Here is an 18,728-nt window from a genome sequence, read left to right as displayed (position 1 = left end):
ACAACACATATTTCACAGCTATACTGTTTGTGTCCCTTAACCATACAATAAATATGTGGTTGTTACGAGGCTTTGAAATTAACACCCGCCACCCAACCCACCAAATGCAGGTAAAATTCAACTGTGGCGGGTAACGCTGTCAAATCACTAGCCAATTTGGTGGGTCATTTATGTATACCCACTTTGCTGGGGAAGTTTGTGTAAGCTACATCTGCACAGATTTAGTGCAAATACTCAACTCGTGAGTCATAATGATATATTAAATACAGCATATTGCGCAGAATCTGCGCATATCTGGCTTACTTGAACACACACGTCAATACGCAATGAATAACGGCGTGCTTGCTAATTTGCATTGAAGCAAAAGCTACGTTTTAAAAAATCATAATAATGTGGCGATATTTGCCAGGGGTAAGTAACCCTTACCCCAGTGAAAAAAGTAAAGACCCGCCAAGCACCGAAGGAAACCAAGAAAAGAATATTAGAAGTTGTAATAGCAGGTGGCAAGCTGGGTGTGAGTGGCTTGTCTTTGACTCAACACACAATGTAATGTATTATGAGGACTGCAGGACATATGCTTTGGAAAAAACACACTACTTTATTGATCTGTCTATTGAAATACATTTTTGGTGAAAAGAGGAAGGGAGGAGATGGCTGGATGACAGGATTTTGTTTGAATAAGAAAGTAATATAAACATGATGACCTATATTGTGTTGGTCCAAAACAGCCCTGGCCCTCTTCTAGACCCTTGAAGGTGTGCATCAAGATGTTAGCAGCAGATCCTTTAAGTCCTGTAAGTCCATGGGGCCTCCATGGATCAGACTTGTTTGTTCAGCACATCCCACAGATGCTCGATTGGATTGAGATCTGGGGAATTTGGAGGCCAAGTCAACATCTTAAACTTGTTGTGCTCCTCAAACCATTTCTGAACCATTTTTGCTTTGTGACAGGGCACATTATCTGCTGAAAAAGGCCACAGACACCAGGGAATACTGTTTCCTTGAAAAGATGTACAAGGTCTGTAACAATGCTTAGGTAGGTGGTACGTGTCAAAGTAACATCCACATGGATGGCAGGACCCAAGTTTCCCAGCAGAACATTGCCCAAAGCATCACACTGCCTCCGCCGGCTTGCCTTCTTCCCGTAGTGCATCCTGGTGCCATGTGTTCCCCAGGCAAGCGATGCACACGCATCTGTCCATCCACGTGATGTAAAAGAAAACGTGATTCATCAGACCAGGCCACCTTCTTCCATTGCTCAGTGGTCCAGTTCTGATGCTCACGTGCCCACTGTTGGCGCTTTCGGCGGTGGTTGCTTCTATGTAGCCCCATATGCAACAAACTGCGATGCACTGTGTATTCTGACATCTTTCTATCAGAACCAGCATTAACTTCTTGAGCATTTTGAGCTACAGTAGCTCGACTGTTTGATCGGACCACACGGGCCAGCCTTCGCTCCCCTCGTGCATCAATGAGCCTTGGCCACCCACGACACTGTCGCCGGTTCACCACTGTTCCTTGGACGACTTTTGATAGACACTGACCACTGCAGACCGGGAACACCCCACAAGAGCTGCAGTTTTGGAGATGCTCTGACCCAGTCGTCTAGCCATCACAATTTGGCCCTTATCAAACTCGCTCAAATCCTTACGCTTGCCCATTTTTCCTGCTTCAAACACACCAACTTTGAAGACAAAATGTCTGGCTGGTGAGTGAAAAAGTTAATTTCAAACCCTGGTTATTCCATCCTGGGATCTTTTTTGTAACAGTAATTGAGTGCTTTTCAGCCTTGAAGAGTTACATTGAGAGCTAATCTAATCAAAATTCTTGTTCTCTGTGAGATTTTTTGTGCCAGTTTATCGTGTCTACTGGTCTACTGGTATATCGTTCACCTTAATGATGAAGTTAAAACGGAGTTTGATCTGATAGAATTTACACTGACTCTGGATGTAACAGGTTTATTAGGTATTCTCTCTCATGAGCCCACTGAATTCACAGATTGCATGGTTTCTGAAAACAAAGAATACATTTTAGAATGAGTATAAACAAATGCACTCACATTATCTAGTGTTCCAAGGTCAGGTTTGTGCCATGTCTCAATCTTGATGAAAAAATCATCTTTCATGTACTCATTCTGTGAGAACAAAAATCAGAGAATTTTATTGTCTTTATTGTAAATGGACATTTGGTGGGTCTATGTGCATATAGGCTAACATTTCAAAACAGATAGATACAGTGAGGAAAATAAGTATTTGAACACCCTGCTATTTTGCAAGTTCTCCCACTTAGAAATCATGGAGGGGTCTGAAATTGTCATCGTAAGTGCATGTCCACTGTGAGAGACATAATCTAAAAAAAAAAATCCAGAAATCACAATGTATGATTTTTTAACTATTTATTTGTATGATACAGCTGCAAATAAGTATTTGAACACCTGTCTATCAGCTAGAATTCTGACCCTCAAAGACCTGTTAGTCTGCCTTTAAAATGTCCACCTCCACTCCATTTATTATCCTAAATTAGATGCACCTGTTTGAGGTCGTTAGCTGCATAAAGACACCTGTCCACCCCATACAATCAGTAAGAATCCAACTACTAACATGGCCAAGACCAAAGAGCTGTCCAAAGACACTAGAGACAAAATTGTACACCTCCACAAGGCTGGAAAGTGCTACAGGGAAATTGCCAAGCAGCTTGGGGAAAAAAGGTCCACTGTTGGAGCAATCATTAGAAAGTGGAAGAAGCTAAACATGACTGTCAATCTCCCTCGGACTGGGGCTCCATGCAAGATCTCACCTCGTGGGGTCTCAATGATCCTAAGAAAGGTGAGAAATCAGCCCAGAACAACACGGGAGAAGCTGGTCAATGACCTGAAAAGAGCTGGGATCACCGTTTCCAAGGTTACTGTTGGTAATACACTAAGACGTCATGGTTTGAAATCATGCATGGCACGGAAGGTTCCCCTGCTTAAACCAGCACATGTCCAGGCCCATCTTAAGTTTGCCAATGACCATTTGGATGATCCAGAGGAGTCATGGGAGAAAGTCATGTGGTCAGATGAGACCAAAATAAAACTTTTTGGTCATAATTCAACTAAACGTGTTTGCAGGAAGAAGAATGATGAGTACCATCCTAAGAACACCATCCCTACTGTGAAGCATGGGGGTGGTAGCATCATGCTTTGGGGGTGTTTTTCTGCACATGGGACAGGGCGACTGCACTGTATTAAGGAGAGGATGACCGGGGCGAGATTTATGTATTGCGAGATTTTGGGGAACAACCTTCTTCCCTCAGTTAGAGCATTGAAGATGGGTCGAGGCTGGGTCTTCCAACATGACAATGACCCGAAGCACACAGCCAGGATAACCAAAGAGTGGCTCTGTAAGAAGCATATCAAGGTTCTGGCGTGGCCTAGCCAGTCTCCAGACCTAAACCCAATAGAGAATCTTTGGAGGGAGCTCAAACTCCGTGTTTCTCAGCGACAGGCCAGAAACCTGACTGATCTAGAGAAGATCTGTGTGGAGGAGTGGGCCAAAATCCCTCCTGCAGTGCAAACCTGGTGAAAAACTACAGGAAACGTTTGACCTCTGTAATTGCAAACAAAGGCTACTGTACCAAATATTAACATTGATTTTCTCAGGTGTTCAAATACTTATTTGCAGCTGTATCATACAAATAAATAGTTAAAAAATCATGCAATGTGATTTCTGGATTTTCTTTTTAGATTATGTCTCTCACAGTGGACATGCACCTATGATGACAATTTCAGACCCCTCCATGATTTCTAAGGGGGAGAACTTGCAAAATAGCAGGGTGTTCAAATACTTATTTTCCTCACTGTAGATAGATAGATTAAATCTCTAAGAATCTCAAAAAGCTTCATGTTTGCAGGTTCAATTTCAAATGGGGTGAATTAATGAGATCAGCTATCATTCAAAAGATTGGGGTCAGTAACAATTGTATTTATTCCTAATGAATCACAGGATCATGTGACACTGAAGACTGGAAATTCAGCTTTGAAAAATAAAATTACACTTTAAAACATGTTATTTTAAACCACATTTCACATTTTTACTGTATTTTTAATCAAATAATTGCAGACTTGTTGAACACAGGAAACTTATTTCACATAATATTTATGACTGTGTGTATATACTTTTTTTTTTTTTTTGTCCAATAAAATGCTTTTTGGAATGACCACTGTCATAGCAATAGCAAACAACAAATTATGGTTATGTCCAACACGGTCTCACACACAACTCATCACATATTGACGCTTGGTCAGTTCCCTTCAGTGTCACTTTTTAACACACAGAGTACCCCTTTAGCATAATTTTTCAACTTGCAGGGTACTCCATTGATTTGAATGAGAAACCTTTGGCGTCATATACAGACAACACGAGGTTATCGTCATGATGAAATTATATATTGGGTTATGATTTTGCCACTATGACATGGAGTCTGATTATAAATTTAATCAGCCAGCATAATTTTATTTACATTGCGTCATTACGTCAGCTTTTTGATTGTAAAATGGCATTGGCTCTCGTGTGTCTCGTGACCGATCGCGTCATGCTAAAGAGTCGGGTGTATCATTTGAATGAGATATGAAGGAGTGCATGCGTGTGTTCATGGAGTGGCGGGATCATCAATTCAGTCATTAAAACATTAAGATCCACTCTGTTCTTTACATAAAGATATCGTATGACTTCAGAAGACTTGGAATGCAACAAGAGTTAATACTTTTATACTGTTTTTGGTCAGTTTTTGCAATAAATACCTGTGACTGTACTTGTATTTGTGTTTTATATTATTGAGAAGTGGATAGGTTTAGGGTAGGAGTGGGGTAAGTTGCTCCAAAATGTAAAAGTAGCATATAAAAAAATCATAAAATCATGTCTACTTTTACAAATGCAAAAAATGAAATGCATCTTGATCTTTCGCATTTGGCAAACAACTGAAATCAATGGAGTTCCCTGCGCGTCAGGAAATGATGCTAAAGGTGTACCCTGTGTGTTAAAAAGTGACGCCAAAGGGAACTGACCAAGCGTCAATATGTGACGAGTTGGGTGTGAGACTGTGTTGTTATGTCAGGCTATAACATTTACTTAAGCACTAGAAGAAAATTCAAGAAAACTGTGTTTGACAAACCATTTCACAGGGTCTTGAAAACTGGCATTCCTTACACATGATAGACAAAAAGTTGTCATTTAATACAACCAACAAAAAGTTTTCAGTGCACTTACCGTTACAACTGAGGCAAACATATAGAGCAAACAAGAGAAAAAAACAGATACGATTAGAGATTACACCAATGAATTACAACCAGTTATCTTAAAGGTGTCATGAACTGGCTTTTTAAAAAATGTTATATTGTTGTCTGAGGTCAACATATGACGTTCGCGTGGTTTTTACATTCAAAAACATCATAATGAATAATTAATAGGCTTTTCTACCCTGGTTTTGAGGCTCTCTCCTGCAACGCTCTGTTTGTATGGGCGTGCCGCACTGAAGACTTGGAAGTAAACGCCCACTGCTATGACTGAATAAGATTTGCATATTTAATGAGCTTCAGCTCCCCTCTCAGTCCATGTGGGAATTGTTCTGAAAGCTTGTGGGAAAACGACAACCGGCATGAATTGCCCACAGGGCTCGCAAAATCTCTTTATCAAACAAACAAATTGAAATGAAGGAACAAACGTGCAATGTCTTCCCCACGTGAGCTGGATATTCATTAAAAATAAAGTTCATCCATGCATAATATTGGAATCCGAATTAAGCTTATGCAGTATGTTTATTGCTTAGAAGTTAGGTCCGGTTTAGCTCTATATAGGCCTATATCATGTCAGGCACGAGTCGGTGGGTGGGGCTACAGAATCAGGTGTTGTTCTTCTTCTGTTGAGGCGGTGTTTCACCACACGATGACGTCAAGGTGTGGCATATTCTGAGATTGATCGTTTTCTGGGCCTGGTGTCAATAAAAGCTTTTCTTTGACTAACAAGGAAGTTTTCAGCTCTGAAACTTACAGCATATTCTTATATTACCATGACCTTTTGTATATTAAAATCTCAAGGGAAAGTTGATTTCTCAATTCATGACCCCTTTAAATAAGGCTGCGTTCACACTGCAGGCTGAAACGACCCAATTCCGATTTTTTTGCCCTTATGCGACCTGTATCTGATCTTTTCATGACAGTCTGAACGACACAGATCCGATCTTTTCAAATGCGACCCAGGCCACTTGGGTATGTGGTCCAAATCCGATACATATCCGATCTTTTGAAATGCGTCTTCAGTCTGAACTGCCAGGTCACATGTATCCGACCCGCACGTCGTTGATACGCGACAAACGTCATCATTGTAACTCCCGTTCCTTACTCCAGTCCAGTGGTGGCGGTAATGCACAAGAAATAGTTGCTAACCGCCAATAAAAGATGAAGTACGCACCTGTTGCTAGCCAATACACTCCAACTCCAACGCGTTTCTGCACTGTTATGGGCCGCCGCAGACGTGTCTCTTCCCGTGACAAAGTTAGTTGAAGGCGCTCGCAAACATAATTGAAGGTGGATCTGGTCATTCTGAAGTTACTGACGAATTCGGTATCAGTAAAGCCACTCACATCAGTATCCCACCACTCCTGGCTGTGACTCCGCACACACACGTTTCTCTGTACCGACGTTGCTACCACTGCTCCACAAAACGCCATGGCCAAAAACCTTGCTCTCCTCCTCTTTTTTAATTTTCTTCTTAACATAAGAAGGTTGTAATGGTGCTGGCTCCGTTGCGAAAATAACTTTAATAAAGCTAAACGAACTCCAATGCTGACACCCATATTTGGCTACTTCCGTAAACAACAAGTGACGTCGTTGACCGTTGAGTACTCTTCTGCGCATGCGGGTCACTTCTGGGTCATTTCACGTTCACACAGGAGATCACAAAAGGTCGCATTTAATTGGAAATGTGAACGGCCCTGCAGTGTGAACACAAGCCTAAGTATCTATATATAAAAATGTATATGATTTTATAATTAACGATTTTAAAGCATTTATTTCCTTGGGTTGTGCATATGTTTACTGTGCACATCTCTAACCTGACAGTCTGTGATGCACAACCGATAAGCTTGTTTCAAAGTTTTCCACCCACTTGTTCTGCAGTACGGGTAGGCATTCCAGGCCTTTTCATGGAACACAAGCGAGCCTTCAGGAGCAATCACCTTTACAAAGCCTGGTACTTTGCTGGGCAGCAGAACATACAGAAGGAAAAACACAAAGGATGTTTGAATTATTGAAATGCTCCTAAAACATGATATATGAACATGTTGTCAAATTGTACTGAAAGCCAGACTTCTCATGGTATGCATACAGTTGTGTACATCCACATCTTCATACCTTTTGAGGTGGTAGATTTTGTGCGTGTACTGTCCTTTCTCTCCATTCTTTTCATAGGGCTCATTCTTCAATATCTCTATGCCCTCTCCTCCACCGGTCTCATTCTTGCTGGCTTCTGCCACAGAGTACAGCTGCCCTACTTGATACTGAATCAAACCATAATAGCCAACAACATTAAGGCTATGTTCAGAAAGGATTCTACTAGGGATCGACCAATATGGATTTTTTTTAGTGCCGATGCCGATACCGATTTTTTTTCATCAGCCTTAGCCGATGACCGATACGGGCTGCCGATTTTCTTGAGCCGATATTTGGAGCCGATACTGCTTTTTCTCCCTCAATTTACATCATAAAAATGACACAATGATCATGATGATAACATTTAAAAATTTAAAAAAGGAACATTTATTTTAACTAAAAAAAACTATATTTAACAAATAGTAAAAACAGTTGAGGTAGAACAAGTAAAAAAGAGAAAATAAATTCTGAAAATAAATATTTAAGCATAAATAAAATAATTACAATATTGCACACAGTAGCAACAATCAATCAGCATAATAAAGTGCACACTGACTGTACTATACTAAATTTCAAAACTATTTACAACCTAGTCATTTAACGCTTAGGTGCATTTAACTTAATCTCTTGTAGAGCAACACCAGCGGTAATTCAGGAAAAATTCTTCCAATTCTCAGAGTGAAACTTTGGTCTTCCGACCTTTTACCATTGTGTAAATTCTCAATTGATTTTGATTAATATGCGCGAGGGAGGGAGAGCAAGACAGTTTGAAGACAATGAGAGTGCGCGGCCCGAGGAGGGGCGCGCTCTCGCAACCTGTTACAAGCGCTACAGTCAGTTTGATCACTCACCGATCAAATAAGGCTTTAGCGGGATAAAAATTTGCTTTGGCAGCCACCAAAAAACGCAGTATGTGACGGCCGGTGTTGATTCTGTGGCGCACCACCGCGACTTAGTCTATGTGTGGGAAACACTGGGGAGAGACATACACACACCACACGCGTCTAAACCTCAGCCAGGTGGTCGCTGAATAAAACTCCCACAAAAACCACGGAACAGCGCCAGCATTACTTAATCCTTTGACCAGTGTTTGTAACAGCTACCGTATGCATACGAATAGCCTACAACTTCGCTATTTGCATCTCCCTAAATACAATGGCAAGTAGTTTTATAGACGAGGCATTCAGCATTTGCGTTTTCCATTTGGACGCACAAACTTGCTTAGCTATAGTTGCAAGCACATATAGAGCAACATGTTTCCACTTTCAAAGTGTATGGCAATATTTCAACTAAGTCAAACAGTTAAAAGATGCTTTGAAAGTTTAAAACTTATAGTTGTCTTGAAGAGAAGATTCTAGCACTGCTAGTGGGGGAGGGGCAGTGCATGAACTGCAGCAACACAGAGCTGCCTGTGGACGCCTGTCTGTAAATAATGCCGGGAAAAAATATCGGCGAACAGCAGGCTTGTATCGGCCGATGCCGATACACGTAAAAATCGCAAATATCGGCCCGATATATCGGCCGGCCGATTTATCGGTCTAACACTAGATTCTACCATACTGCTTACTGTATCTGGTTAGCCTGACAAGCGAGACCCACATCAAGATGTTGGGTCTGGGAACACACCATTGGCAGGGCTCAATCCGAGGGGCGGGATAAACGGTCGTCTTTCAAATTCCCTCTGCACGCAATAGGATAGCGCTACAACCAACCAGAGCAACGAAGAAGGTGAAGCGGAGCTGGTTGATAGATTAAACTTTCGCCGTATCTGGTACAGTGGAAACTTAAAATACTCCGTCATTTTTAGCCATACAGATAAGTGCAAGACATAATTATAAACTATAAACTGTCTACTTTTATTTGTGTACACTCACGATAACAGCAAAGTCCGTGGACTCAGGGAACAGATTATTTTGCACTCCACTCCAAACGCTGTCTTCATTTCAAAAATATATTTTGTTTATTAAACGCAAAGTTTTTCATTTCAAAAGCATTTCTAAATTCAGTTTATATTTCCAAAAAACGAAATTCCGAGCCAAAATAACGAAGTGGTAAAAAAAACATTGAGTTACCACCATGCAAATTCAAACTTTTCGCTCGTCTCTGTATGTGGCAATGCGTCACAATAACCTGGCGTATGTAAAAGATAATTCTTTACAGATGATGGTATGTTTGGACAGAAGACGAGTTCTTTATTAAACTCATAAAAAAACAATAGAATATAAAATGCCACAATTTATCATAACACCTCATATGTGCCGCTCAAATATAAGGTGCTTTCCTTTCCATTAATAATAATGGCGTGCGGTGGCTGGGATATACATAAACCTAACAACATACGTAGCATGATTTTTGGAATGATTTATCACGAGAGGAAAAAAAATGTTTTAGTCGTATAACATCAGTTAATGGAAACGCTGTCATTTTGCAATATTTTTGTGTCGACTTTTAGAAAATATGGCAAAAGTTTTGCCCAAATCTGTAATGGAAACGCGGCTACTGTCTGCATGCCTAAATGCATTGAGTTGCTGCCATGTGATTGGCTGATTAGATATTTGCGTTAACGGGCAGTTGAACAGGTGTACCTAATAAAGTGGCCGGTGTGTACAGTGATAATTAAAACATTCTACACACCCCTGTTAAAATTGCAGCTTGTTGAGATGTAAAAAAGTAGAGGATGCTATGCTAACCCTCTTACACTGCTATACTGAAGCCTTGAATCACACCAGTGTGAGTATGCTGACCAATGGCGCTCAAGCGCACAAAATATTGGCAGGCACCTCCACTTGAAGCCCCCTTGAAGTTTGCTGAGGCCCCCTAGTGGGGTTGAGAACCACTGAACTATACCATATTTTTATTTTAAAATATAAGATTGCTTTGGTATTTTAGCATTTGTTGGTCTCTGCATAATTCCCATACTTCAATTTCTGTTATTTTATAGATTTGGTGACTTTACTATCAATCTAAAATATGGAAAATAGCAATAATGCAACTGTTGTAAAACTACAACCTATGTTCACAGTCTTTCACATGAGTTAAAGGCATGAGTTAAATAATTTATAAATTAATGTGACAGTTTACATTTATATTTAGCTTCTATTTTAAAAATAAAAGCAATAATAAACTCACCTCTTCAACAGTGCATGGCAAAACAATGCGGCTGAAACACACATAGAGATACTGAAGTGAGACTTACATACACACACAAAAGACAATGCAACAATGAATTTACACATAATATTCTTGGTGAGGAAAGAACATGACAGGCACAGGGCATATTGTAATTCACCCAAAAGGAAAATTCTGTCATAATGGTCTCACCCTCATGTTGTTCCAAACCTGTATGTTCTTTCTTCAATGGAACACAAAGGAAGGATTTTCTTCAGGATTTTCATTTGATGTGTTTATCGGCACGAGGGCAGGACAATTTGTCACTTACATCCACAGTGTGCTGTATGCAATTTAAGATTGAACATTGGTCTGGGGAGTCTGCTATGTATTTTCAACTGCACAAGAGGCGTGATAAACGAGCATAATTCAAATGACTCTGTACGCAATTGGATAGTCCTTCAACCAATCAAGAGGCGTGATCAACTGGCATAGATCCATCACTTCTCTATCCGTCATCGTGTTAAACCAGGGATGGAAATTAAATTTTTTGTCCACCGGCCACTGTGGCTGGTGGATTTCAAAATCTACCAGCCACTCAATGTTTTTACCAGCCACTTTCTTGTTTTTAACCTACAATGTGTAACTGCGTGTGAAAATTAATACTACAAGCTCTACAATACTTAAGCAGTTTATTTAATCTCAAGTCTCAATGAAATACTGACATTTTCTCTTTCTCTCTTATACACACACAAACCATGAACTGATATCCATTTCATTAAATGAGTAGGGCAGATAATTGGATGTGGCATTTGGATGATTCGTGGTCTTTTATGGCTTCCAGTTTTAGGTTTTTAGTTCCAACAATGAAACTATTCATTTTGGCATCTTCTGAAGCGTGTTGACGACATACTAGGGTTGCCACTTCAGTGTGGCAAAATAAGGGACACCCATTCACCACAATATAAAATATAACATTGTATATTATTTTACATTTGATTATTTAATTTATTTCTAAAGAACTCTTTAGTAGCCTATTTGGCGCACTTTAAAGGTATAGTTCACCCAAACAAACTACTCTCCCTCATGTTGTTCCAAACCTGTAAGAGTTTCTTTCTTCTGCTGAACACAAAAGAAGATATTTTGAGGAAAGCTTGCACCCAGGCTGCTTTGGGGGCACCATTGACTTCCACAGTAGGAATGAATCTTCCAATGTGTTCAACATAACAAAGAAATGTATACATGTTTGGAACAACTTGAGGGTGAGAAAATTATGACAGAATTTTCATTTTTGGGTGAACTGTCCCTTTAAGGCTTAAGCAGTCATTCTGAACCAGTATTCACTTTTATGACAATTCTGAAATTCAAAAATGTTTAATTTTGTATTAATTAATTTACTTAAAGTATGACTATATTATTATGTAATTATCTGTCCCATTTTTATCTAAATATTATTTTAATAAATGTCAAACTTTATATGGCAGGATTATTTATTATGTATGATTAAAATGATACATTAATAATAACATTAAATAGGCTATAATCTATTAATTAACCTGTCTAAAAATATATAATAATTCTGTCAGCCAAGCTCTGATAATGTATGGAATATTATATAAATATATTATCCATAAGCACGGATGTGTGTCAGCGCTGCTGCTTTAAGTCAGTCAGTCTGAGACACTGAAATGCTTCTCTGCAAAGTGTGCAGTTCGCCTGAGGTTCATCACGAGTTACTGGGCAGACCCATTGATAACTTTTTTTATATTCAGCTCTATATCTGGAGATCCTCTTGCGTTCAAACGGTGGACATGACGCAAGCTCGATATGTTTTTAAAAAAACGTGCAAGTTTCCAGTGCATGTTCTCGAGACACCGCCGCTATGGCAATAAAGCCGCTAAAACACAACTACGCGTAAATTAACTTCTCTACTACTTATTGTGAATTTGATTTGTAACGCCCCATTTTTTTTGAAGGTGTGTCTCCTCTAAAAGTGTCCGCTGTCCAGGCTATGCTATTATTATTTACCCGCCACGGTGGCCGGTAGGTGAAGCGAGTTTACCCGCTACAACACAAAATCACTAATTTGGCTGGTGCTAATTTCCTAACCTGTGTTAAACCCCCCAATAGTGCGCCAGGTGGATAAGCCAGTCTGTGATTGATTCCCACAAAAGTGTGACAGAAACAGGATAAATTAATGTACAGGTTTCCAGCCTGAGCTGCAGGGCAAAATCTAAGTATGTATACACTATATTGCCAAAAGTATTGGGACACCCCACCAAATCATTGAATTCAGGTGTTCCAATCATGTCCATGGCCACAGATGTATAAAATCAAGCACCTAGGCATGCAGACACTTCTACGAACATTTGTGAAAGAATGGGTCGCTCTGAGCATCTCAGTGAATTCATGCGTGGTAGCGTGATAGGTTGTTACCTGTGCAATAAGTCCATTAGTGAAATGTCCTCACTACTAAATATTCCACGGTCAACTGTTAGTGGGGTTATAACAAAGTGGAAGAATTGGGAACAACAGCAACTCCATGGGCCATGTAAAATCACAGAGCGGGGTCAGCGCATGCTGAGGCGCACAGTGCGCAAAAGTCGACGACTTTCTGTAGCCAATAGCTATAGTCAATAGCTACAGACCTCCAAACTTTGTGTGGCCTTCAGATTAGCTCAAGAACAGTCCGTAGAGAATGGGTTTCCATGGCCGAGCAGCTGCATCCAAGCCTTACATCACCACGTGCAATGCAAAGCGTTGGATGCAGTGGTGTAAAGCACACCGCCACTGGACTCTAGAGCAGTGGAGAAATGTTCTCTGGAGTGACCAATCACACTTCTCTGTCTGGCAATCCGATGGACGAGTCTGGGTTTGCCGGCTTCCAGGAGAACGGTACTACAATGCCAGAATGCATTGTGCAAAGTGTAAAGTTTGGTGGAGGGGGGGTTATGGTGTGGGGGTTGTTTTTCAGGGGTTGGCCCTTTAGTTCCAGTGAAAGGAAATCTTAATGCTTCAGCATACCAAGACATTTTGGACAATTTCATGCTCCCAACTTTGTGGGAACAGATTGGGGATGGCCCTCTTCCTGTTCCAACATGACTGCGCACCAGTGCACAAAGCAAGGTCCATAAAGACATGGATGAGCGAGTTTGGTGAGGAGGAACTTGACTGGCCTCAACCCGATAGAACACCTTTGGGATGAATTAGAGCGGAGACTGTGAGCCGGGCCTTCTCGTCCAACATCAGTGTCTGACCTCACAAATGCGCTTCTAGAAGAATGATCAAAAATTCCCATAAACACACTCCTAAACCTTCCCAGAAGAGTTGAAGCTGTTATAGCTGTAAAGGGTGGGACACCTCCATATTAAACCCTACGGATGTCATTAAAGTTCATGTACATGCAAGTGTCCCAAAACTTTTGGCAATTTAGTGTATTTATAAATATCATATAGACCACAATTTTCTGTTTGTCAACACTTTCAGTTTGTTGATGCAACTTTATTCATTATTGAAGTGAACGTTTGCCTGTATGAAGAAGATTATATGTATTGATGCATCAGGCATGCAACTTCAGTTGCTGTATCTCATATTAAAGTCTGCGCATCCAGAGGTCACATTATTCAGCCGTACATCATCGAGAATGTCTCATTTCAGAAAAGTAAAAACTGTTATTCCTTCACTGTGAGTTGTAATTTCAGTAATTTCTTTCTTTGGATTTTAATGCTTCCTTTCCTGAAATCACAAAGACAGCCTTTTGGAAGGCTGAAATTCTACACGATTAAGCTGTGAATATTTCAACTGAAAACATTTCACACACAATTTCATTATTACAAATTTTAATTCAATAATCCACATTCACCTTCCAGACTTAATTTACAAAATATGTTTAAAAATACCACCTATATTATTAAATGGGCAAATGTTCAGTCTATTTTATTTTGCTTTACAGTATAAATAAAATGAGATGGCATGAGGGTAAATAAATGATGAGAGAATTTTCATTTTTGGATGGACTATCTCTTTAAGGAACAAGAATGTACAAAGTGTTATACATATGTCCTGTAATGTATAGAGATCCTGAGCTGAGATACAGAGGTTTGCGTAAACATAAAAGTAGAATCTGTTTTAATAGTTATTATATAGCCTATGCACCATGACAAAAGGGTAGTTTTCAAATACCAATACCAATACTAATGGTAATCACTAAACAAAACAAAAAAGGAAATTATAAATGGCCAACTTCACCACCACTTCAGAATTACCAACTTCACATACATATGAATATATATATTTTTTTACTATAGCCTTTTGTCCCTGTGACAACTAGCCCCGGTCTACCTTAAAATAAAACTTCAAAGTAGACAAAGTTACAAATGAGCTAATTGTAATGCCATAATAACACGGCGATACTTTACTGTACGTGAGGTATAGAAATGAGTTCATGTGATAGAGGAACATGATCAACTGCATGTGTTTCTGTCAGAACACCGGCAGGCCAGACCTGGGTTCACCGGCATCACACACACACCATCATCATCTTCACACAACATGTAAAAGTCACGCAGTAAAGTGCAACACAAACTATTCAATATGAAATAACGAAACAGAAACATCTATAAAATAAATAAAGACCCTGAAATGTAACACTTACTATTCTTTGATGAGCACCATCTTTACCTCCGCGGCTGCGCCACTCAACTGACGTCACATGCGTTTATAAACTCTCTCTCTCTCTCTCTCTCTCTCTCTCTCTCTCTCTCTCTCTCTCTCTCTCTCTCTCTCTCTCTCTCTCTCTCTCTCTCTCTCTCTCTCTCTCTCTCTCTCTCTCTCTCTCTCTCTCTCTCTCTCTCTCTCTCTCCTCCCCCCCCCCCCTTTTACCCTCGTCATAATCATGAACATCTGAATGTTACATGCTTAAAACTGTGGTAATCTAAACAAAATAAACATTAAACACTTCAATGATTATTATGTTACATTTATTTACATCAAGTTTTACACTAATTATGGCTGCTAAGTTGCACCATCATTTCAACAACAAAAAACAGGTTTGCCCCTAATTTTTTTTTTTTTTTTTTTTATGCCTAGGAACAGTGTCAGTGAAGATGATATGAAATATGAGATTTGTGAACCAAATATTTGTATAGTATGTAATTTACAATCAATCTGGAATTTGTATAAATATTAACCTTAGCAAAATGGAGTCTGCCATTTCATCTCTTGCTCTTATGTCATTTCCACCACAGAATGAGATGTTATGGAAAAATGACACTGGTAGGAAATGTTCATTATTTAGAGAAAGACAATGAGAGTAATGTCTTGTGATGTGTGTGCACTTTTGGACATTGACAAATTAAATAAGCAAGAGTGTGTGTCACCAGTTGTGTTTGTATAGTCTCATCCATATTTAAAGGAACACGCCGACTTTTTGGGACATTAGCTTATTCAGACCCAGAGTTAGATAAGTCCATACATACCATTCTCATCTCCGTGCGTGCCATAACTCTGTCTGACACACCCACCGCTAGCCTAGCTTAGCACAAAGACTGGAGGTAAACGGCTCCAGCTAGCTAAAAAGTCTAACTAATAAGTGACAAAATAACGCCAACATTTTCCTATATACGTGTTGTGATGTGTATAGTTATATCCTGTTCTAAGACCGACAGAAAATGAAAAGTTGTGATTTTCTAGACTGATATGGCTAGGAACTATTCTCTCATTCCTGCGTAATAATCAAGGAACTTTGCTGCCGTACCATGAGTGCAGCGGCGCAATGATATTACACAGCACCTGAAAATAGTCCCAGAACGCTCCCTGTGCAAGCAGGTTGTCACGTTGGTTATGTTGATGGAAGTTAGCCTATTTTCAGGTGCTGCGTAATATCATTGCGCCGCTGCACCCATGGTACGGCAGCAAAGTTCCTTGATTATTACGCAGGAATGAGAGTATAGTTCCTAGCCATATCGGTCTAAAAAAATCACAACTTTTCATTTTCCGTCTGTCTTAGTACACGATATAACTATACACATCACAACATGTAAACAGGAAAATGTTGGCGTTATTTTGTCTCTTATTGAGCAGTAGGCTAGCTAGAGCCATTTACCTCCAGTCTTTGTGCTAAGCTAGGCTAGCGGTGGGTGTGTCAGACAGAGTTATGGCACGCACGGAGATGAGAATGGTATGTATGGATTTATCTAACTCTTGGGGATACGGTGAAAAAGTCCCAAAAAGTTGGCGTGTTCCTTTAAGATCAAATGAGATTAAATGTATTATACATGTAAGGAAAGAAAACTAAATGCACAAATAATGTCACCAAAATAATGTATGGGTTTAGTGTAAATATCCAAGTTTTCAGAAAAAAATATGAAATATTATTATTTAACATTATTAAATGTTGTCCTGTATTGTGACAGTCAATTGCCATATAAGAAATATGGTTGTTAATAAAGATAGTCCTTTAAAGCATGTGTTTGGAAGTTTGTAGGATGTGGGACTCAGCTGCTGTTTTTTTAAGAAGATTATTGTGAGCATGAAACAGAGATGCCTTTGTGAATGGACACGTCACTGTGTGGCTTTGAAAAGTGTTTGCAATCATGGAGGAAAAAAGTCCTGTCTTTGACAGGACAAAATACTGCACTGTAATAATGTAAAATATAAAATGATAGCCTATGTTAAGAGACTTAAGTGAACTTCATGATACTTCAATTGCTGATGATACATTTTAAGACGGAACAGAATAAATCTTCTTTAGCAGTTAAGAGAAAACAACAGTTAACTTTGAAAACACCTGATAGCAAGTCCAGGTCGTTCACTTTAGTCCTGAGGATAATGAACCCTCGATTAGTGAGTCTAGAAGGTAACGTTTTTTAACCCATCGCAGCAGCATCACAACAGTTTAAAACAATGTGGTAAAGATACTCATAACCCCATGAGGCCGTGTAAGGGCAGAGCTATTGCAACCTAGAATTAACAGAATTAACAGCTTTTCTGATTCTGTGTATTAACATCTTAAACATTCACAGTGGGATTAACTGTTACTACGCAGGCGGTGGAGCCTTACAGTACACTTATGTAAGTTAAAGGAATAGCTCACCCAAAATGTAAAAATGCTCTGGAAATGATAATCCATTCTAATTTAAAAGGTGTACTTCAGCGCTGGGAAGATGAATGTGTATTTAAACTGGGTCATTTATGTAGTAGAAATGTGAAATTATTTTTGAATTTGGTGCCTTCTAGATTGAGAAAAGACAGAAAATGTATTTTTGTCTCATGTGGATGAAAGACAACAACTCCCAGAATGCACTTGCTTTGCTGCCCACTGGTTATCACTTGCCCACCATGACACCGCCCCCACCGTCGTTTTGATTTTAATAGTAATAAAATAATTTTGTTCAGTTAGAGAATAGACACTACAATTAAAAACTGAATGTGTCTTTTCAATAAAGAGTGAGCCGAACGAAAGTCACGTCTCAAATATAGCAGGAGTCAGATTTCATTCAGCACGAGAGCGAAGAGCTGAGCAGAGCTGAGGTAAGCGCGGCAGTCATTCACGATGTGCGTACAGTCTGGCGCGTTTTCAGATCATGCCTATGGAAGCTTAAAGGGTTAGTTCACCCAAAAATGAAAATTCTGTCATTAATTACTTACCCTCATGTCGTTCGACACCCGTAAGACCTCCGTTCATCTTCGGAACACAAATGAAGATATTTTAGTTCATCTGAGGATTTTTTCCAGAAATAAAATGCATAATTCTCTTGTCTCAGGGGGACATGAGGGGGGGAAAGTACGATAATTCGAATATACTACCGGGTTTCTACTGATACAAAGCTTAATGCTAATCGCTGAAGTAACCCTTTAAGAGGCTATAACGCCTTTGCGTGTTATAAATCATCATACTGTTAAAAGTTATAACCACTCATTGCTACGTTTTATAGTGTAATATAACTGTTGTTATGATGAGAAGATATGGGATATGTGAAGGTTTTTATGCATTATAATTCCTTAAGAATAAATGCCCTTATAAAGCATTATAAAGGATTCACAGAAAGTGAAAGGGAATTTAAAGCAGTTTAATATAACAAAATGTGAAAAAATAAGGGGTCTGAATACTTTTGCAATGCATCCCTATATAGTTCAAAATGAAGATTTTGCCATTTGATTATCTGTGTATTTCTTACACCAATCAGGCATAACATTATGAGCACTGACAGGTGAA

General features: G+C 39.5%; 1 protein-coding gene across 1 annotated transcript in view; it reads right to left on the bottom strand.

Annotated features, from left to right (window-relative positions):
* The window catches only part of LOC307124610 (phosphatidylinositol transfer protein beta isoform), a 38,058-nt gene extending 22,856 nt beyond the window's left edge, over positions 1–15,202 (bottom strand). The window contains exons 1-6 of the mRNA XM_079813957.1: positions 15,168–15,202; positions 10,535–10,565; positions 7,388–7,533; positions 7,143–7,234; positions 5,247–5,254; positions 2,060–2,134 (exon numbers count right to left, since the gene is read on the bottom strand). Of these exons, the coding sequence (XP_079670083.1) occupies positions 2,060–2,134; positions 5,247–5,254; positions 7,143–7,234; positions 7,388–7,533; positions 10,535–10,565; positions 15,168–15,187 (372 nt within the window). The 5' untranslated portion in view covers positions 15,188–15,202. The remainder of the gene's footprint in view (positions 1–2,059; positions 2,135–5,246; positions 5,255–7,142; positions 7,235–7,387; positions 7,534–10,534; positions 10,566–15,167) is intronic.
* Between the last annotated feature and the right edge of the window lie 3,526 nt (positions 15,203–18,728).

Source organism: Gobio gobio (assembly GCF_949357685.1).
Source record: "Gobio gobio genome assembly, chromosome: 4".
In the NCBI taxonomy this organism is placed as follows: domain Eukaryota; kingdom Metazoa; phylum Chordata; class Actinopteri; order Cypriniformes; family Gobionidae; genus Gobio; species Gobio gobio.
Note: the sequence above shows the minus strand (reverse complement) of the source record. Positions and strands in the feature narration are given on the sequence as shown.